A 14,403-nucleotide genomic window follows, 5' to 3' on the forward strand; every position below is an offset into this window, starting at 1 on the left:
AATGTTTAATGATATTCAGAAATTATATTTTTTGAGCGTCATATCCAAATACTTCTTTCTCTGTGAAGAGTTCTAGGCAGTTGAGTTTCTATCATGCTCTCTCTAGAAGGGCTTGGATGTTCTCCCTGGTATTGTTTAATTTACATTAAAGGGCCCCTTTCAGACACGTGCTCTGGGCATCTTTGCCCAGCGTGCCGTTTCTTAGACCTGGATTTCCTAAGTAGAGTCTGAGATTCTTGGTTTTAGACTTTCATTTGGCTTTAGTTTCTGAGCATTTCAAGTCAGGCTTTCCTTTTTTCCATAGCATGAATCCTCCAGAGGACCTCATTGGAGTTTTCCTGAGCTGAATATTCTTTTAGTTCTACTTGTGCTAGATTAGGAGCTGGCAAACTACAGTCTGAGGGCCAAATCCAGTCCCCTGCCTGTTTTGTAAATAAAGTTTTATTGAAACACAGCCATGCCCTGGCCGCTGTGGCTCAGTTGATGAGGTGTCATCCTATGCACCAGAAGGCCGCTGGTTCAATTCCTGGTCAGGGCACATACCCGGGTTGTGGGCTTGATCTCTGGTGGCAGCCAAGCAGGAGGCAGCTGATCGATGTTGCTCCCTCACATCAATGTTTCTCCTTCTCTCTCCCTCTCTCTCCTTATCTTTCTAAAAATCAATAAAATATCTTTAAAAGGAATAAGAAACACAGCCATGACACTTGTTTATATGTGTCTATGGCTGCTTCTACACTAGAATGGCAGAATCGAGCAGTTAAGACAGAGCTCAGAGGGCCCACAAAGCCTAAAATAGTCACCATCTCTCTCTTCACAGAGCAAGTCTGCACTTGGTGCTTGATCAGCATGGCTGCCTGCTGCCTGCTAACTGGTTTTTCTTTCTTCATGAAAAACATGGGCATCCCTCCCTCATTCCCTATTTGCTTCTGTTAAGTTCTCTGACGGTCCTGACTTGTCTGATCTTCATAACCAGGATATCTCTGGACTTGACCAAGCACATGTTTTTGTTGCTTTTCTCCATATAACTTCAGAACTAAAATCTATAATTGATTTTTGCAGAATTAAACTTGCAGCAAACTTCCAAGACATTTAGATGGCCATTGTCAATTTCTCTGGCCCCGTTGCTGTGGGTGAGTATTTTCAGGGGCACACTTTGTTCTCTTCTTATAAGGATCCCTGGTTTGCAGATCACCCCAAGTGCCACTAGATGGCGGATAAATCAGGACTCTGCTCTCTGTGGACCCCACCTTCTTATCTGAGTTGGTGTTGTTTGAGCATCTCCAGGTTGAACTACTAGTATGTTTATCTCTCAACCAACTAACTCTAAATAAGCAGGGAAAGATTGCATTGGGGCCATTTCCCTTAAAGCAGCGTCCCATGTTCCAACTGAGTGAAAAATACCCTCAAAAAACACGCTAATATTGCCCTAACCGGTTTGGCTCAATGGATAGAGCGTCGGCCTGTGGACTGAAGGGTCCCAGGTTCAATTCCGGTCAAGGACATGCCCCTTGGTTGCGGGCACATCCCCAGTCGGGGGTGTGCAGGAGGCAGCTGATCGATGTCTCTCTCTTATCGGTGTTTCTAACTCTCTATCCCTCTCCCTTCCTCTCTGTAAAAAATCAATAAAATGTATTAAAAAAACACACACCAAAAAAAGCCCTCTAATATAGATTACTGTATCTTTTTTCTGAGGTATAGAGTAATCAATGATAACCATTCAGTATTTATACTGATGTCTCATAATTTGAATTAAAATGGCCAATTATTTCAGAGTTATGTTCCATTTAATGAATACAGATGTGTTCATGGGGCACAATGCCTGGGGCCCGCCATGCTATTAAGGGGGCCCGTGATGTTGTTTAAATTTCTTTTAAGATCAGAAGAGATAAATGCAGTTTTAGGATTGAAGCGTGCATTCATCTTTACACCAATGCAGTCCTAAAGCATAAAAATTTAAAAAGTAAAAAACATGTAGATAATGACGATGTTACAAGCTTTGCTTTTCTCGGGTATATGAACTGTAGCAGACACAGTAGTAAATGCTTGGCCCACACCCCCTTGGCTTTTATTATTTCCTTGAATTCTCTGTACATGTTGGCAAATTGGAAGTGCTGGGAGATTAATGTCTCCTGGTAGAAACTCTCAAGCAATGGCAAACCAGGAGTTGATGGGTAAACACCCCAGTTTCCTCACTGCCCCGAAGGGTTCCTCAGGTGGGATTAAATTCTAGTCGCCAGTGGTAATTTCCTTGACAACGTGCCTTTGTTATCTCTCTCCCTCCCCCAGTCTCCCGCCTATGATTTGGAGGATGATGGTCCAAATAAACTATGAATCCTTGCCTCAGGATCTGTTTCTTTTTTCTTTTTTAAAAAAATATATTTTATTGATTTTTTACAGGAAGGAAGGGAGAGAGATAGAGAATTAGAAATATCGATCAGCTGCCTCCTGCACACCTCCTACTGGGGATGTGCCCGCAACCAAGGTACATGCCCTTGACCTGAATCGAACCTGGGACCCTTCAGTCCACAGGCTGACGCTCTATCCACTGAGCAAAACCGGCCTCAGCTCAGGATCTGTTTCTAGGGGACTCAGATTAAGGCACTGGTGTTCTTACCACCTCTCCCTAACCCCAATATAAATATCTATTCCTTATAGATTTTTGTGATTTTCTTTTCTTTTTTAAAAATTGAAATGTATTTGCCTGGCCAGCGTGGCTCGGTGGTTGAGCTTTGACCTATGAACCAGGAGGTCACGGTTTGATTCCTGGTCCGGGCATATGCCTGGGGTTGCAGGCTGGATCCGATCAATGATTCTCTTTCATCATTGATGTTTCTCTCTCTCTCTTTCCCTCTCCCTTCCTCTCTGAAATAAATAAAAATATATTTTAAAAAATGGAAATGTACTTGACATGTAACATTGTGTAAGTTTAAGGTGTATAACATGCTAATGTGATACATTCATATGGTGTAATATAATTGCCATAGTAGCAATAATTAGCACCTCTGTAGTGTCACAAAATTATCATTTCTTTTGTGTGGTGGGAATAGTTAAGATCTCTTAGAAAGTTTGATAATTATAATACAATATTGTTGTCTATATTCACTTTTCTGTGCCTTAGATCTCTAGGACTTATTTATCTCCTAGTTGAAAGTTTATATCCTTAAACAATATTTCTCCTCTTCCTCCACCCTCCAGCCCCTGGCAACCACCATTTCACTCTGTTTTTATGAAAGTTTAACTCTTTCAGATTCCACATATGAGTGAGATCAAATGGTATTTGTCTTTTTCTGTCTGACTTATTTCCCTTAGAATAATGCCCTTAAGGTCCACCCATGTTGTTGCACATGGCAGGATTTCGGTCTTTCTCATGCCTGAATAATATTCCACTGCATATGTCACCACGTCTCCGTTATCCGCTTACCTGTGGACAAGCACTCAGGCTGTTCCCACATCTATGATTTTCTTCTTATTAAAGAGACACTTGCTAGCTGGGGGATATTAGGAAAACAAGTGACATCATTTCTTTTTCTCCCCATCACCATTTGTCCCCCCTACACCCTCTTCCACCTCCACCACACCTCCCTCCATCACCACCCTGTTGTCCGTGTGACACCATTTCCGGGTCTCTCTTTTCCTTTTTGTCAAACAAGGGTGCGTCGCTGACCCTCCGTAACTTGCTCTGTTGCATTTGCTCTGTCCTCTCTTCTCAGACTCCTAAAAGGCAGTGGGAGAATGCCACCTGGCTGGTGACAGAGTTTGTGCTGGTGGGTTTCTCCGACCTCCCCCACCTGAGGACCACCCTCTTCGCGCTGTTCTTCCTCATGTACCTGGTCACCCTCAGCGGCAATGTCGCCATCATCACCATTATCCACGTGGATCGGACCCTTCACACCCCCATGTACCGCTTCCTGGCGGTGCTGTCCCTCTCGGAGACCTGCTACACGCTGGTCACCATCCCGAACATGCTGGCTCGCCTGCTCACGGAGAGCCAGGCCATCTCCGCGGCTGGCTGTCGGGCGCAGATGTTCTTCTTCCTGGGGCTGGGCTGCAGCCACTGCTTCCTCCTGACCCTGATGGGCTATGACCGCTACGCAGCCATCTGCCAGCCGCTGCGGTACCCGCTGCTCATGCGACCCAGCGTCTGCCTCTGCCTGGGAGCCCTGGTTTTCTGCTCGGGCTTCTCGGTGGCCCTGACGGAGACCGGCATGATCTTCTCGTCGCCCTTCTGCGGCAGCGACCGAGTGGAGCACTTTTTCTGCGACATCGCCCCCGTCTTGAAGCTCAGCTGCGCCGAGAGCGCGGGCAGAGCGCTGGCCATCTTCTTCCTCAGCGTGCTGGTGGTGCTGGTCTCCTTCCTCCTCCTCCTCCTCTCCTACGCCCTCATCCTGGCTGCCATCCTGAGGATCCCCTCGGCCGCGGGCCGGCGCAAGGCCTTCTCCACCTGCGCGGCCCACCTCACCGTGGTGGTGGTGCATTTTGGCTGCGCCTCCATCATCTACCTGCGCCCCGCGTCCGGGGGGGACCCTGCCCGCGACCGCCTGGTGGCCGTCTTCTACACGGTGGTGACGCCGCTGCTGAACCCCGTGGTGTACACGCTGCGCAACAAGGAGGTGCGGGTGGCGCTGAGGAGGACCCTGGCGCGCGGCCGCGGGGCTTTCCGGTGAACACTGGCTCCGCAGGCCGGCTCTGGCCCTTTCGAGGTCGTGTGCCCGGCCTGACGTTCAATTTCTCCGCCTGGAAACCGGGGGGCAGCTCCCAGAACCTTAGGTGAAATGGTCTGCTCTAGCCGGTTTGGCGCAGTGGATGGAGCTTCGGCCTGCGGACTGAGGGGTCCCGGGTTCGGTTCCGGTCAAGGGCACAGGCCTGGGTTGCGGGCTCGATCCCCAGTAGGGGGCGTGCGGGAGGCAGCCAATCAGAGATTCTCTTTCATCATTGATGTTTCTATCTCTCCCTCTCCCTTCCTCTCTGAAATCAATAAAAAAAATTATATATATATATATACATTCTCTCTATATATATTATATACTATATATAATATTTATATATAAATATATTTAAATAGAATATATATATTTAAATAGAATATATATATTTAAATAGAATATATATATTTAAATAGAATATATATTTAAATAGAATATATATATTTAAATAGAATATATATACATATACATATGTATATATATATATACACATTTATATATATATATATTTATATATAATATATATATTCTATTTAATGAGGCCGTTAACGAACAGTGTCCAAGACCTAGCATGAACTCCGTAAAGGCTGCCTTTTCCTTTCGTTTGGATTACCTCCACTTTGGGGGGATGCCGGTGGGGAGGGACTGCAATACGGCCTGCAGTGCAGGTTAGTCACCAGTGGGGGCGCCACTGACCCTGCCCAGCAGGGACAGAGGTGGAAGGTGGCGATTTAGTCAGCAGTGAGCAGGCATTGGTAACGGGTCCAGCATCCATTTATCTTGTCTCATTCTGAACCTTTCCGCTTTTGGGGGGGGGGGGGGGGCGGGGCTCTGTGTCACCAGCCCAAGGCTCCCTGTGTTTTCCCTGCAGGATTGTACACTAACGGCACTTGTTTGCATGGTTACCCCCTGGCTCGCTTCCCTTTGGAGCCTTCATTTCTTTGGTGCGTGATGGGAGAAAAAGAAAGAAGGGGTATTTAAAAAATGTTATTGCTGTAAAATATATAGAACATAAAATTTGTTGTATTAACCTTTTTCGTGTACCATTCAGTGGCATCAATTATATTCGCAATTTTGCGCAGCCATCACCATGGTCTATTTCCCAAACTTTTTAAAAATATATCTTTACTGATTTCAGAGAGGAAGGAAAAGGGAGAGAGATATAGAAACATTCATGATGAGAGAGAATCATGGATTGGCTGCCTCCTGCAAGTCCCCCACTGGGGATCGAGCCCACAACCCGGGCATGTGCCCTTGACCAGAATCGAACCCGGGACCCTTCAGTTCGCAGGCCAATGCTCTGTCCACTGAGCCAAACCGGCTAGGGCCCAAACTTTTTTCATCTTAAACTGAAATTCTGTATCCATTAAGCAATGACTCCCCATTTCCCCCTTCTCCCAGTCCCTGGTAACCTCTAATCTACTTTCTGTTACTATAAATGTACCATTCTAGATATTTCACATAAATGGCATAATTTAATATATGTCCTTTTGTGTCTGGCTTATTTCACTTAACAGGCTTTGAAGGTTCATTCATGTTGTAACGTGTGTCAGAACCGCCTTCTTTCTTATGGCTGAACTAGAGGCCCGGTGCATGAAATTCATGCATGGGGGGGGGGATGTCCCTCAGCCCAGCCTACACCCTCTCCAATCTGGGACTCTTCGAGGGATGTCTGACTGCCTGTTTAGGCCCGATCCTATCGGTAACCAGGCCTGCAGGGATCGGGCCTAAACAGGCAGTCGGACATCTCTCTCACAATCCAGGACTGCTGGCTCCCAACTGCTCGCCTGCCTGCCTTCCTGATTGCCCCTAACCACTCTGCCTGCCAGCCTGATCACCCCCTAACCACTCCCCTGCCAGCCTGGTCACCCCTAACTGCCCTCCCCTGCAGGCCTGGTCACCCCTAACTGCCCTCCACTGCAGGCCTGGTCACCCCAACTGCCCTTCCCTGCAGGCCTGGTCCCTGCAACTGCTCTCCCCTGCAGGCCTGGGTCCCCCCCAACTGCCCTTCCCTGCAGGCCTGGTCAACCTCAACTTCCCTCCTCTGCTGGCCTGGTCACCCCCAACTGCCCTCCCTTGCAGGCCTGGTCCCTCCCAACTGCCCTCCCCTGCTGGCCATCTTGTGGCAGCCATCTTGTGTCCACATGGGGGCAGCCATCTTGTGTGTTGGAGTGATGGTCAATTTGCATATTACTCTTTTATTAGATAGGATAATATTCCATTGCATGGATATACATTTTGTTTATTCACTCTTGTGTTAATGGAAACTTGGATTGTTTCCATCTGTTGGCTACTGTGAATAGTGCTGCTATGAACATTAACGTGTAAGTATTTGTTTGAGTCCCTGTTTTCAATCCCTTTGGGCGTGTACCTAGGAGTGGAATTGTTGAATAATAAGGTAATTATTTGTTTAACTTATTGAGGAATCACCAAACTGTTTTCCATAGTGGCGTATGTTTCCACCAGCAGTGTAGGAGGGTTGCAATTTTTTTCACATTGTCATCAACATGTGTTATATTCCATTTTTAAAAATTATAGCCATCCTAGTTGATGCAAAATGGTATCTCATCGTGGTTTAATAGTTCACTTTTGTTTAATTAAACCCTAGTGATGGATTGAAATAATCGAAAATATCTTCTCTGACCCCAATGAAATGACATGAGAAATCAATCACAGGAGGAAAACTGGACACTTCACAAATATGTGGCAATTAAACAACACATTCTTTTTTTTTTTTTTTTGTCTCGCCCAGAACTGGAGTTCAGAGCAGTCGGGAGCTTTTTTAACAATACATTCTTAGCCAATGGGTCAAATAAGAAATTACAAGTTAGATTAGAAAATACTTTGGGATGCAGGAACATGAAAACACAACATACCAAAACTTAGAGGGTGCAGCAAAAGCATTGCTCAGAGGAAAATTCATAACTATAAGTGCTTACACTTAAAAAAAAAAGAAGAAAGATTCCAATTTAATAACTTAACTTTATACCTCAAGGAACTAGAAAAGAGACCAAGAGAAATACGGGTGGTGGGTCTTCCAACATGATATTTCCAGGAAACTATGGTCTGTGCTTAATGTGCTGCACCTTCCCCTTGTCCCAACAGGTCCACCTGCTCTGTGTCTCAGGAGACCAACCTGTATGGACCACAGTGGTTGTTCTCTGCTCTCCGGCTTTTGGTTGGTTTTGGCCAATGGTAGGCACAGGCAGGAGGTGAAGGACAGGAGGAGAGAAAGGTCAGGGTGTTCCTCTCCTGGATATCTCTCTAACTGGTGCCATCGGCGACTGTTCTCTTAAAACTGTTGTATTGTAAATCATCGAATGAGATACAAGACGCCTTAATGAGCCAATTAATTAGGAGTCATTTATTGCACAAGGCCCAGAGGGAGGTGTTTCTTTCCAAATCTCTGAGCCCCGACGTAGAGGAAGTGTCTCGTATTTATACTTTTCGAGCCTCTTTGTTTGCAGATATTACAAAGGGCTCTGTGTGAGTTATTGTTACAGACAGTTGTAACCTTGAATACATAATGAGTTTGTACTTGGCATAAGAATATGGGAATTACCTATTACATTGGATGGCTAGCTTGCAAGGTTAGACAGTTAAGTTTATCTTTTTCTATTATTTGAACTAAAAAACAAAGTCATTTTACAGAACAACAGACTGTCTTAAAGTGACAGAGTTTGCCGAAACCGGTTTGGCTCAGTGGATAGAGCGTCGGTCTGCGGACTGGGGGGGTCTCAGGTTCGATTCCGGTCAAGGGCATGTACATTGGTTGCGGGCACATCCCCGGTGGGGGGTGTGCAGGAGGCAGCTGGTCGATGTTTCTCTCTCATCGATGTTTCTAGCTCTCTATCCCTCTCCCTTTCTCTCTGTAAAAAATCAATAAAATATATATTTAAAAAAAGTGACAGAGTTTATAATGACAGAATTTACAGGACTAGGGACTATCTAACAATAGCAGAGAATTCAAACAGCAGTTTTTTTTATACAAGATGGAGGTTACTATGCTTCAAGACCAGAGACCACAGTCCCTTCCCCAAAGCCGCTTTCTCTGGTAGCTGTAACCACCCTCTCCTTTGTACCTCCAGGCAAGTGGGTATGAACAGATCTCCAGTTTTGCTAGCTCTGGGGTGCTTCACCAGCCCTTAACTCTACCCATACCTTTACCAACTGCCCCTTTAAGCATCGGTTCCTGTATTGTCCATCAGGAGTGTGTCAACCGTTTCCTGTTGGACCCTGGTTGGTACACTTACAAGTGGAATCTCTTAAAAAGGACGGGGGCTAAACCTAAGAAAAACTCTCCCTATCTACACACCTCTGATCGTGTTGGGGAAACCTAGCCACCATTCCCGGAAACTCTGACTTCTCACATGGTCCACTGTGCCTTGCCTTTGGGGTGCCTCTTCCGGCTTCTTTGTTTTCTAATTTTACTGCCCGTTTTGCATAGCTCAGCATGTATATGACTGTATGACTCTCAAAGGAATAAAATTTTGAAAATCCTAAATGGATGGGTTTCTTGAAGTCCTCCCCTCTCTCCCATTGAGTTGGGTTCCCCTGAAATTGTTCTGCTGCTGTTGTACAGTGAAAAAAAGAGGGTGATGCCTATTTCAGGCAGGGGTTGGGGGCGGGGTGGAGAATGCCTTTCTAGTACCAGGAGGAGAGATGAGAGGGTGGAGGTGGAAGTTGGGGAAACAAGTGGTCAGGCACTGAAATCCTGAAACCTAAAAGAGGGGGCAGCCCTAGCCGGTTTGGCTCAGTGGATAGAGTGTTGGCCTGTGGATCAAATGGTCCTGGGTTCGATTCTGGTCAAGGGCACGTACCTTGGTTGCAGGCTCCTCCCAGCCAGGGCCCTGGTCGAGGCTTATGCGGGAGGGCAACCAATCGATGTGTTGCTCTCACATTGATGTTTCTCTTTGTCTTTCCTTCTCTCTTCTACTCTCCCTAAAAATCAATGGAAAAATATCCTTGGTTGAGGATTAACAACAACAATAACAAAATAAATAAATAAAATAAAATAAAAATAAAAGGTGGTGCAGAGAGGGGATGGAGGCCTTTAAGATGGTCTCCAGTGATCCTACCTCCTGGTGCTTATGGCCTCATGTAATTCTCTCCCTTTGAGTAACTTGTTTCTAACCAACAAATTATGAAAATATTGAGGGAATGTCACTACCACGATCAGGTAACAAAGCCTCTGACTTTCATCTTGCTTGCAATCTCTTTCCTTTGCTGGCTTTGATGGAGCAAGCTGCCATGATAGGGTAGTCTCCAGCCAACAGTGAGGAACTGAGGCTCTTAGTCCTGCAGCTCTTGAGAAACTGACTCCAGCCTAAAACCAAATAAGAGAACTAGGAAAACCATCTTCTCCAGCTGAGCCTTCAGAGAAGACCTCAGCCCTGACCAACATGAGATACTGTGAAGCAGAGGTACCAGTTATGCCATACTCAGATTCCTGACCTACAGAAAATTTGAGATAATAAACATGTGTGTTTTTAAGTCACCAAGTTTGGGGTAATCTGTAATGCAGCATTAGGTAACTCATAAGGGATGTGTAAGGGGGAAGAAGCACATTGAAGGCCTTCTTCTCTCTGATGTGAACTCTAGGAAGAGCCTACGATGCAGGATGGCTCGCACAGCATCCATGTTCTCTCTTCTTCTTCTTTTTAAAAAAATATATTTTATTGATTTTTTTACAGAGAGGAAGGGAGAAGGATAGAGAGTTAGAAACATCGATGAGAGAGAAACATCGATCAGTTGCCTCCTGCACACTCCCTACTGGGTATGTGCCTGCAACCAAGGTACATGCCCTTGACTGGAATTGAATCTGGGACCCTTGAGTCCACAGGCCGATGCCCTATCCACGGAACCAAACCGGTTAGGGCCATGTTCTCTCTTCTTGCTCACAGAACCCTGCTTTAGATTAGGTCTCAGGGAAATCTTGGAAGTCGGGCTTCTGCTAGATCCAGAGTTGAAAATTTTGATTATTATAAGCCAATCATAACTACATTCTCTTGTTAGAGATTGATATAGAAATGGGCACATGCATGACTCTGTTATGGCCAATATGAGTGGGAGGGAAGGCAGCAGAGGGGGAGTCTGTAGTTTCCTTACATGTAAAAAAGCTGTGAGAAGAGACATTTTCTTTTCTTGCCTCTGAGTCTCTGTGAGAAGGTGATGTCCGGAGCTTCTGCAGCCATCTTGTGACACAGCATCCAAGAATGGCAGAGTAGAAAGGTTGAAAAAACTCTGTCCTCTGACATTTCTTGGTGTGTAAAAGAACAAATTGTTATTTTATTTAGGGGTCTCATTTAAACCCACTTGCATTTGGGTTTTTCAATACTTGTAACCCAAAGCCCACCCCTCAAGCTGAAATGGTTTTACTTCCCTTGCTACTATCCAGATGCCAACAACTGAGGCCCAAGATTTTAAAAGTTATAGGAAGTAAAGATGGCTCATTTTCTTTCCATATCTAGCTTTGTCCTCTGGGAGGCCCCTCTCTGTCCTCGTCCCCAGGGCCTCTACTGAAACTTTCTCAGCTCCTTTCCTGCTGGTACAATTTTGGGGGAATTGGGTGGTTGTTCTAGAAAACAATTAGTCAGAAATAGTGCATGAACATCTTGTTGGGAAACATGGATTGTAGTGTTCCTTTAGTGTGACTGGATTACCTTAACCCCCTCTTTGGGAAAACAGAATAAAAAAAAAGTTTTTATTGATTTTTTAGGGAGAGAGGAAGGGAGAGGGAGAGAGAGAGAGAAACATCCACGTGAGCGAAACATTGATCAGTTGCCTCTTGTATGCACGCCATCCAGGGATTGAAACCGCAATCTGGGCATGTGTCCTGACCAGGAATCGAACTGGTGACCTTTCGGTGCATGGGACAATGCTCAACCAACTGAGACACAGTGGGTAGCACAACAGAATTTGACATGTGCGTTTGTGTTAGGATAGGGCTTTCATTCTAGCCAAAACCGGTTTGGCTCAGTGGATAGAGTGTCGGCCTGCGGACTCAGGGGTCCCATTCTATCGCTTTTCTGGGAGAAGCATTGGCAAAATCAAAGAAAGAAAGACTGCTGACAAAATGATGAATTAAAAGTTATGCTGTCGCTTCTATCAGGATGGCTAGTACAACCTCCCACCTCCCCCAAAATAACAAGTGTTAGCAGAGATATGGAGAAATTGGAATGTAAAATGATGCAGCTGCTGTGAAAAACATTATGGTGGTTCATCAAAAAATAAAAAATCAGCCGAAACCGGTTTGGCTCAGTGGATAGAGCGTCGGCCTGCGGACTCAAGGGTCCCAGGTTCGATTCCGGTCAAGGGCATGTACCTTGGTTGCAGGCACATCCCCGGTGGGGGGTGTGCAAGAGGCAGCTGATCGATGTTTCTCTCTCATCGATGTTTCTAACTCTCTATCCCTCTCTCTTCCTCTCTGTAAAAAAATCAATAAAATATATTTAAAAAACAAACAAATAAAAAAAATAAAAAATAAAAAATCAGAACTGCCATATGATGTAGCAATTCAACTTCTGGATGTACATCCAAAAGAACTGAAAGCAGGATCTCAAAGATGTATTGTGCACCCATGTTCATAGCAGCGTTAATCACAATGGCCAAAAGGTGGAAGCAACCCAAGTGTTCATCAGTGGGTGAGTGGATAAGCAATATGTGGCGTATACATACAATGAAATACTACTCAGCTTTTAAAAGGAAGGAAATTCTGACACATGCCACCATGTGGATGAACTTAGAGGACATTATGCCAAATAAAATAAGCCCGATACAAAGTCACAAAATATCCGTGTATCCCTCCTTCTCATACATACAGTACCCCTCTCCAAGGAATATAGCCTGATGAGTCAGCCATTCACTGCATCCAGTTTGAAATCTAAGATCTGTCCTTCAAGCCCTGGGAAGGCCTCTCTTGGTCTGGTAACCTACTAGCTTAAAAAAAAAAAAAATTCAGATCACCCTGGCTGGATGTCTCAGTTGGTTGGAGTGTCAACCCATAGACCAAAAGGTTGCAGTTTCAATTCCCGGTCAGGGCACATACCTAGGTTGTGGGTTTGACCCCAGATCCGGGCATGTATGGGAGATAACTGATTAAGGTTTCTTTTTCACATTGATGTGTATTCCTCCCCCCGCACCCCGATTCCTTTCTCTCTAAAATCAATAAAATAATACTCTTGGGTGAGGATTAAAAATTTTTTTTCTGATCTATATGAGAAATAAATGTTAAAACCATAGTAAAAAAAAATGTAGTAGAAGCGTGGGAAACACACAGAAGTCTCTGAATCTTGCCATTGATAAATTTTGTTAGGCAGGACTTGTGAAGGTTCCTTCCCTTCCTGTGAATGAGGTCTTTGTTTACAGTCCTCCATGGCCCCTGACTCTGGCCTCTGGGAGGCTCCTCACTGTCCTCTGTCCCCCAGGGCTACTACTGCAGCGTTTGCACCTCATTTCCTGTTGGTCCAATCTTGAGGGCCTCATGGTTCAACCTTGAGACATTGTTTTATAAGCCAAGTAGTCATGGTGTGTTCCAGTCCAGGCCTGGTTTCTCTCAAAAAAATGTCGTAGGCATCCCATCTCTTTGTTTCCAGGCAGCTCCATGTGCAAGCAACCACAGCCCAACATTTCCTCTGATAAAGTTATTTTCTTTTTCAATTTTAAAAATTGTGGTAAAATACACATAACATAAAACTGACCATTTTGCCCTGGCCAGTGTTGTTCAGGTGGTTGGGCATTGTCCCATGCACCAAAAGGTTGCTGGTTCAAATCTCAGGCAGGATACATTGCCTGGGTTTTGGGCTTGGATCCCCAGTAAGGGGTATGCAGGAGGCAGGCAGTTGACGTTTCTCTCTCACATCGAAGTTTTTCTCTCCCTCTCCCTCTCCCATTCTCTCTCTCTCTCTCTCTCTCTCTCTCTCTCTCAAAAAAAGAAAATCAATACAATTTTTTTGAGCATCTTAACCTTTTTAAGTGTACAATTCAGTGCCATTAAATACATTCACATGGTTGAGCAACGACCATGCATCTTCAGAACTTATTTATCTTGTAAAACTGAAACTCTGTCCCCATTAAACCCTAACTCCCCATTCTCCCTCCTCAGTCACTCATAACCATCAGTCTACTGTCTGCCTTTATGATTTTGAATGCTTCAAGTACCTCATGTAAGTGGAAACATTCAGTATTTGTCTTTTTGTGACTGCCTTATTTCACTTAGCATCATGTCCTCAAGGTTCATCCACCTGACATAGTCCTCCAACCTGAATGCTGCCCTCATTCATTTCCTGACCTCTATGCTTGGGCCTTGGTGTTCTCTTGAGGCTGAGAAAGGCATAATATCTTGCTATAATTGCCTCCTGAGGGCCACCTTTGTATTATTGCTTCCCCGTGAGTCCCAAATCACCAGACTTAGTCAATTTAAATTGTAGCCTGCATGAAGGGAGACTACCTTAATATGATTATGGTCCCTTCCATCTCTGCTTGCCCAGGCCACCTCTCTCTCTCTTTAAACAGAGTCAAGAAGTAGCAAACACACAAATAGTGTGGCTTCTCCCAACCACTTGCTGGAGGGCTACAGACTCAATAGACAATACACTGAGCGGCCAGATTATTATGATCTCTGAATGCATAATAATCTGGCCACTCAGCGTATATCCTACCTAATAATTGACAAATATGCAAATTGACCGCACATTTGCTA

At 45.0% G+C, this 14,403-nt stretch overlaps 1 protein-coding gene across 1 annotated transcript; it reads left to right on the plus strand.

Moving 5' to 3' along the window:
* The first annotated feature begins 3,610 nt into the window (after positions 1-3,610).
* LOC103300941 (olfactory receptor 10R2-like) lies at positions 3,611-4,946 on the plus strand. Its single transcript, XM_028134414.2, has one exon. The coding sequence runs from the start codon at positions 3,822-3,824 to the stop codon at positions 4,662-4,664; it is 843 nt and encodes a 280-aa protein (XP_027990215.2). The 5' UTR covers positions 3,611-3,821; the 3' UTR covers positions 4,665-4,946.
* The last annotated feature ends 9,457 nt before the right edge of the window (positions 4,947-14,403 follow it).

Source organism: Eptesicus fuscus, chromosome 6 (assembly GCF_027574615.1).
Source record: "Eptesicus fuscus isolate TK198812 chromosome 6, DD_ASM_mEF_20220401, whole genome shotgun sequence".
Taxonomy (NCBI): Eukaryota; Metazoa; Chordata; class Mammalia; order Chiroptera; family Vespertilionidae; genus Eptesicus; species Eptesicus fuscus.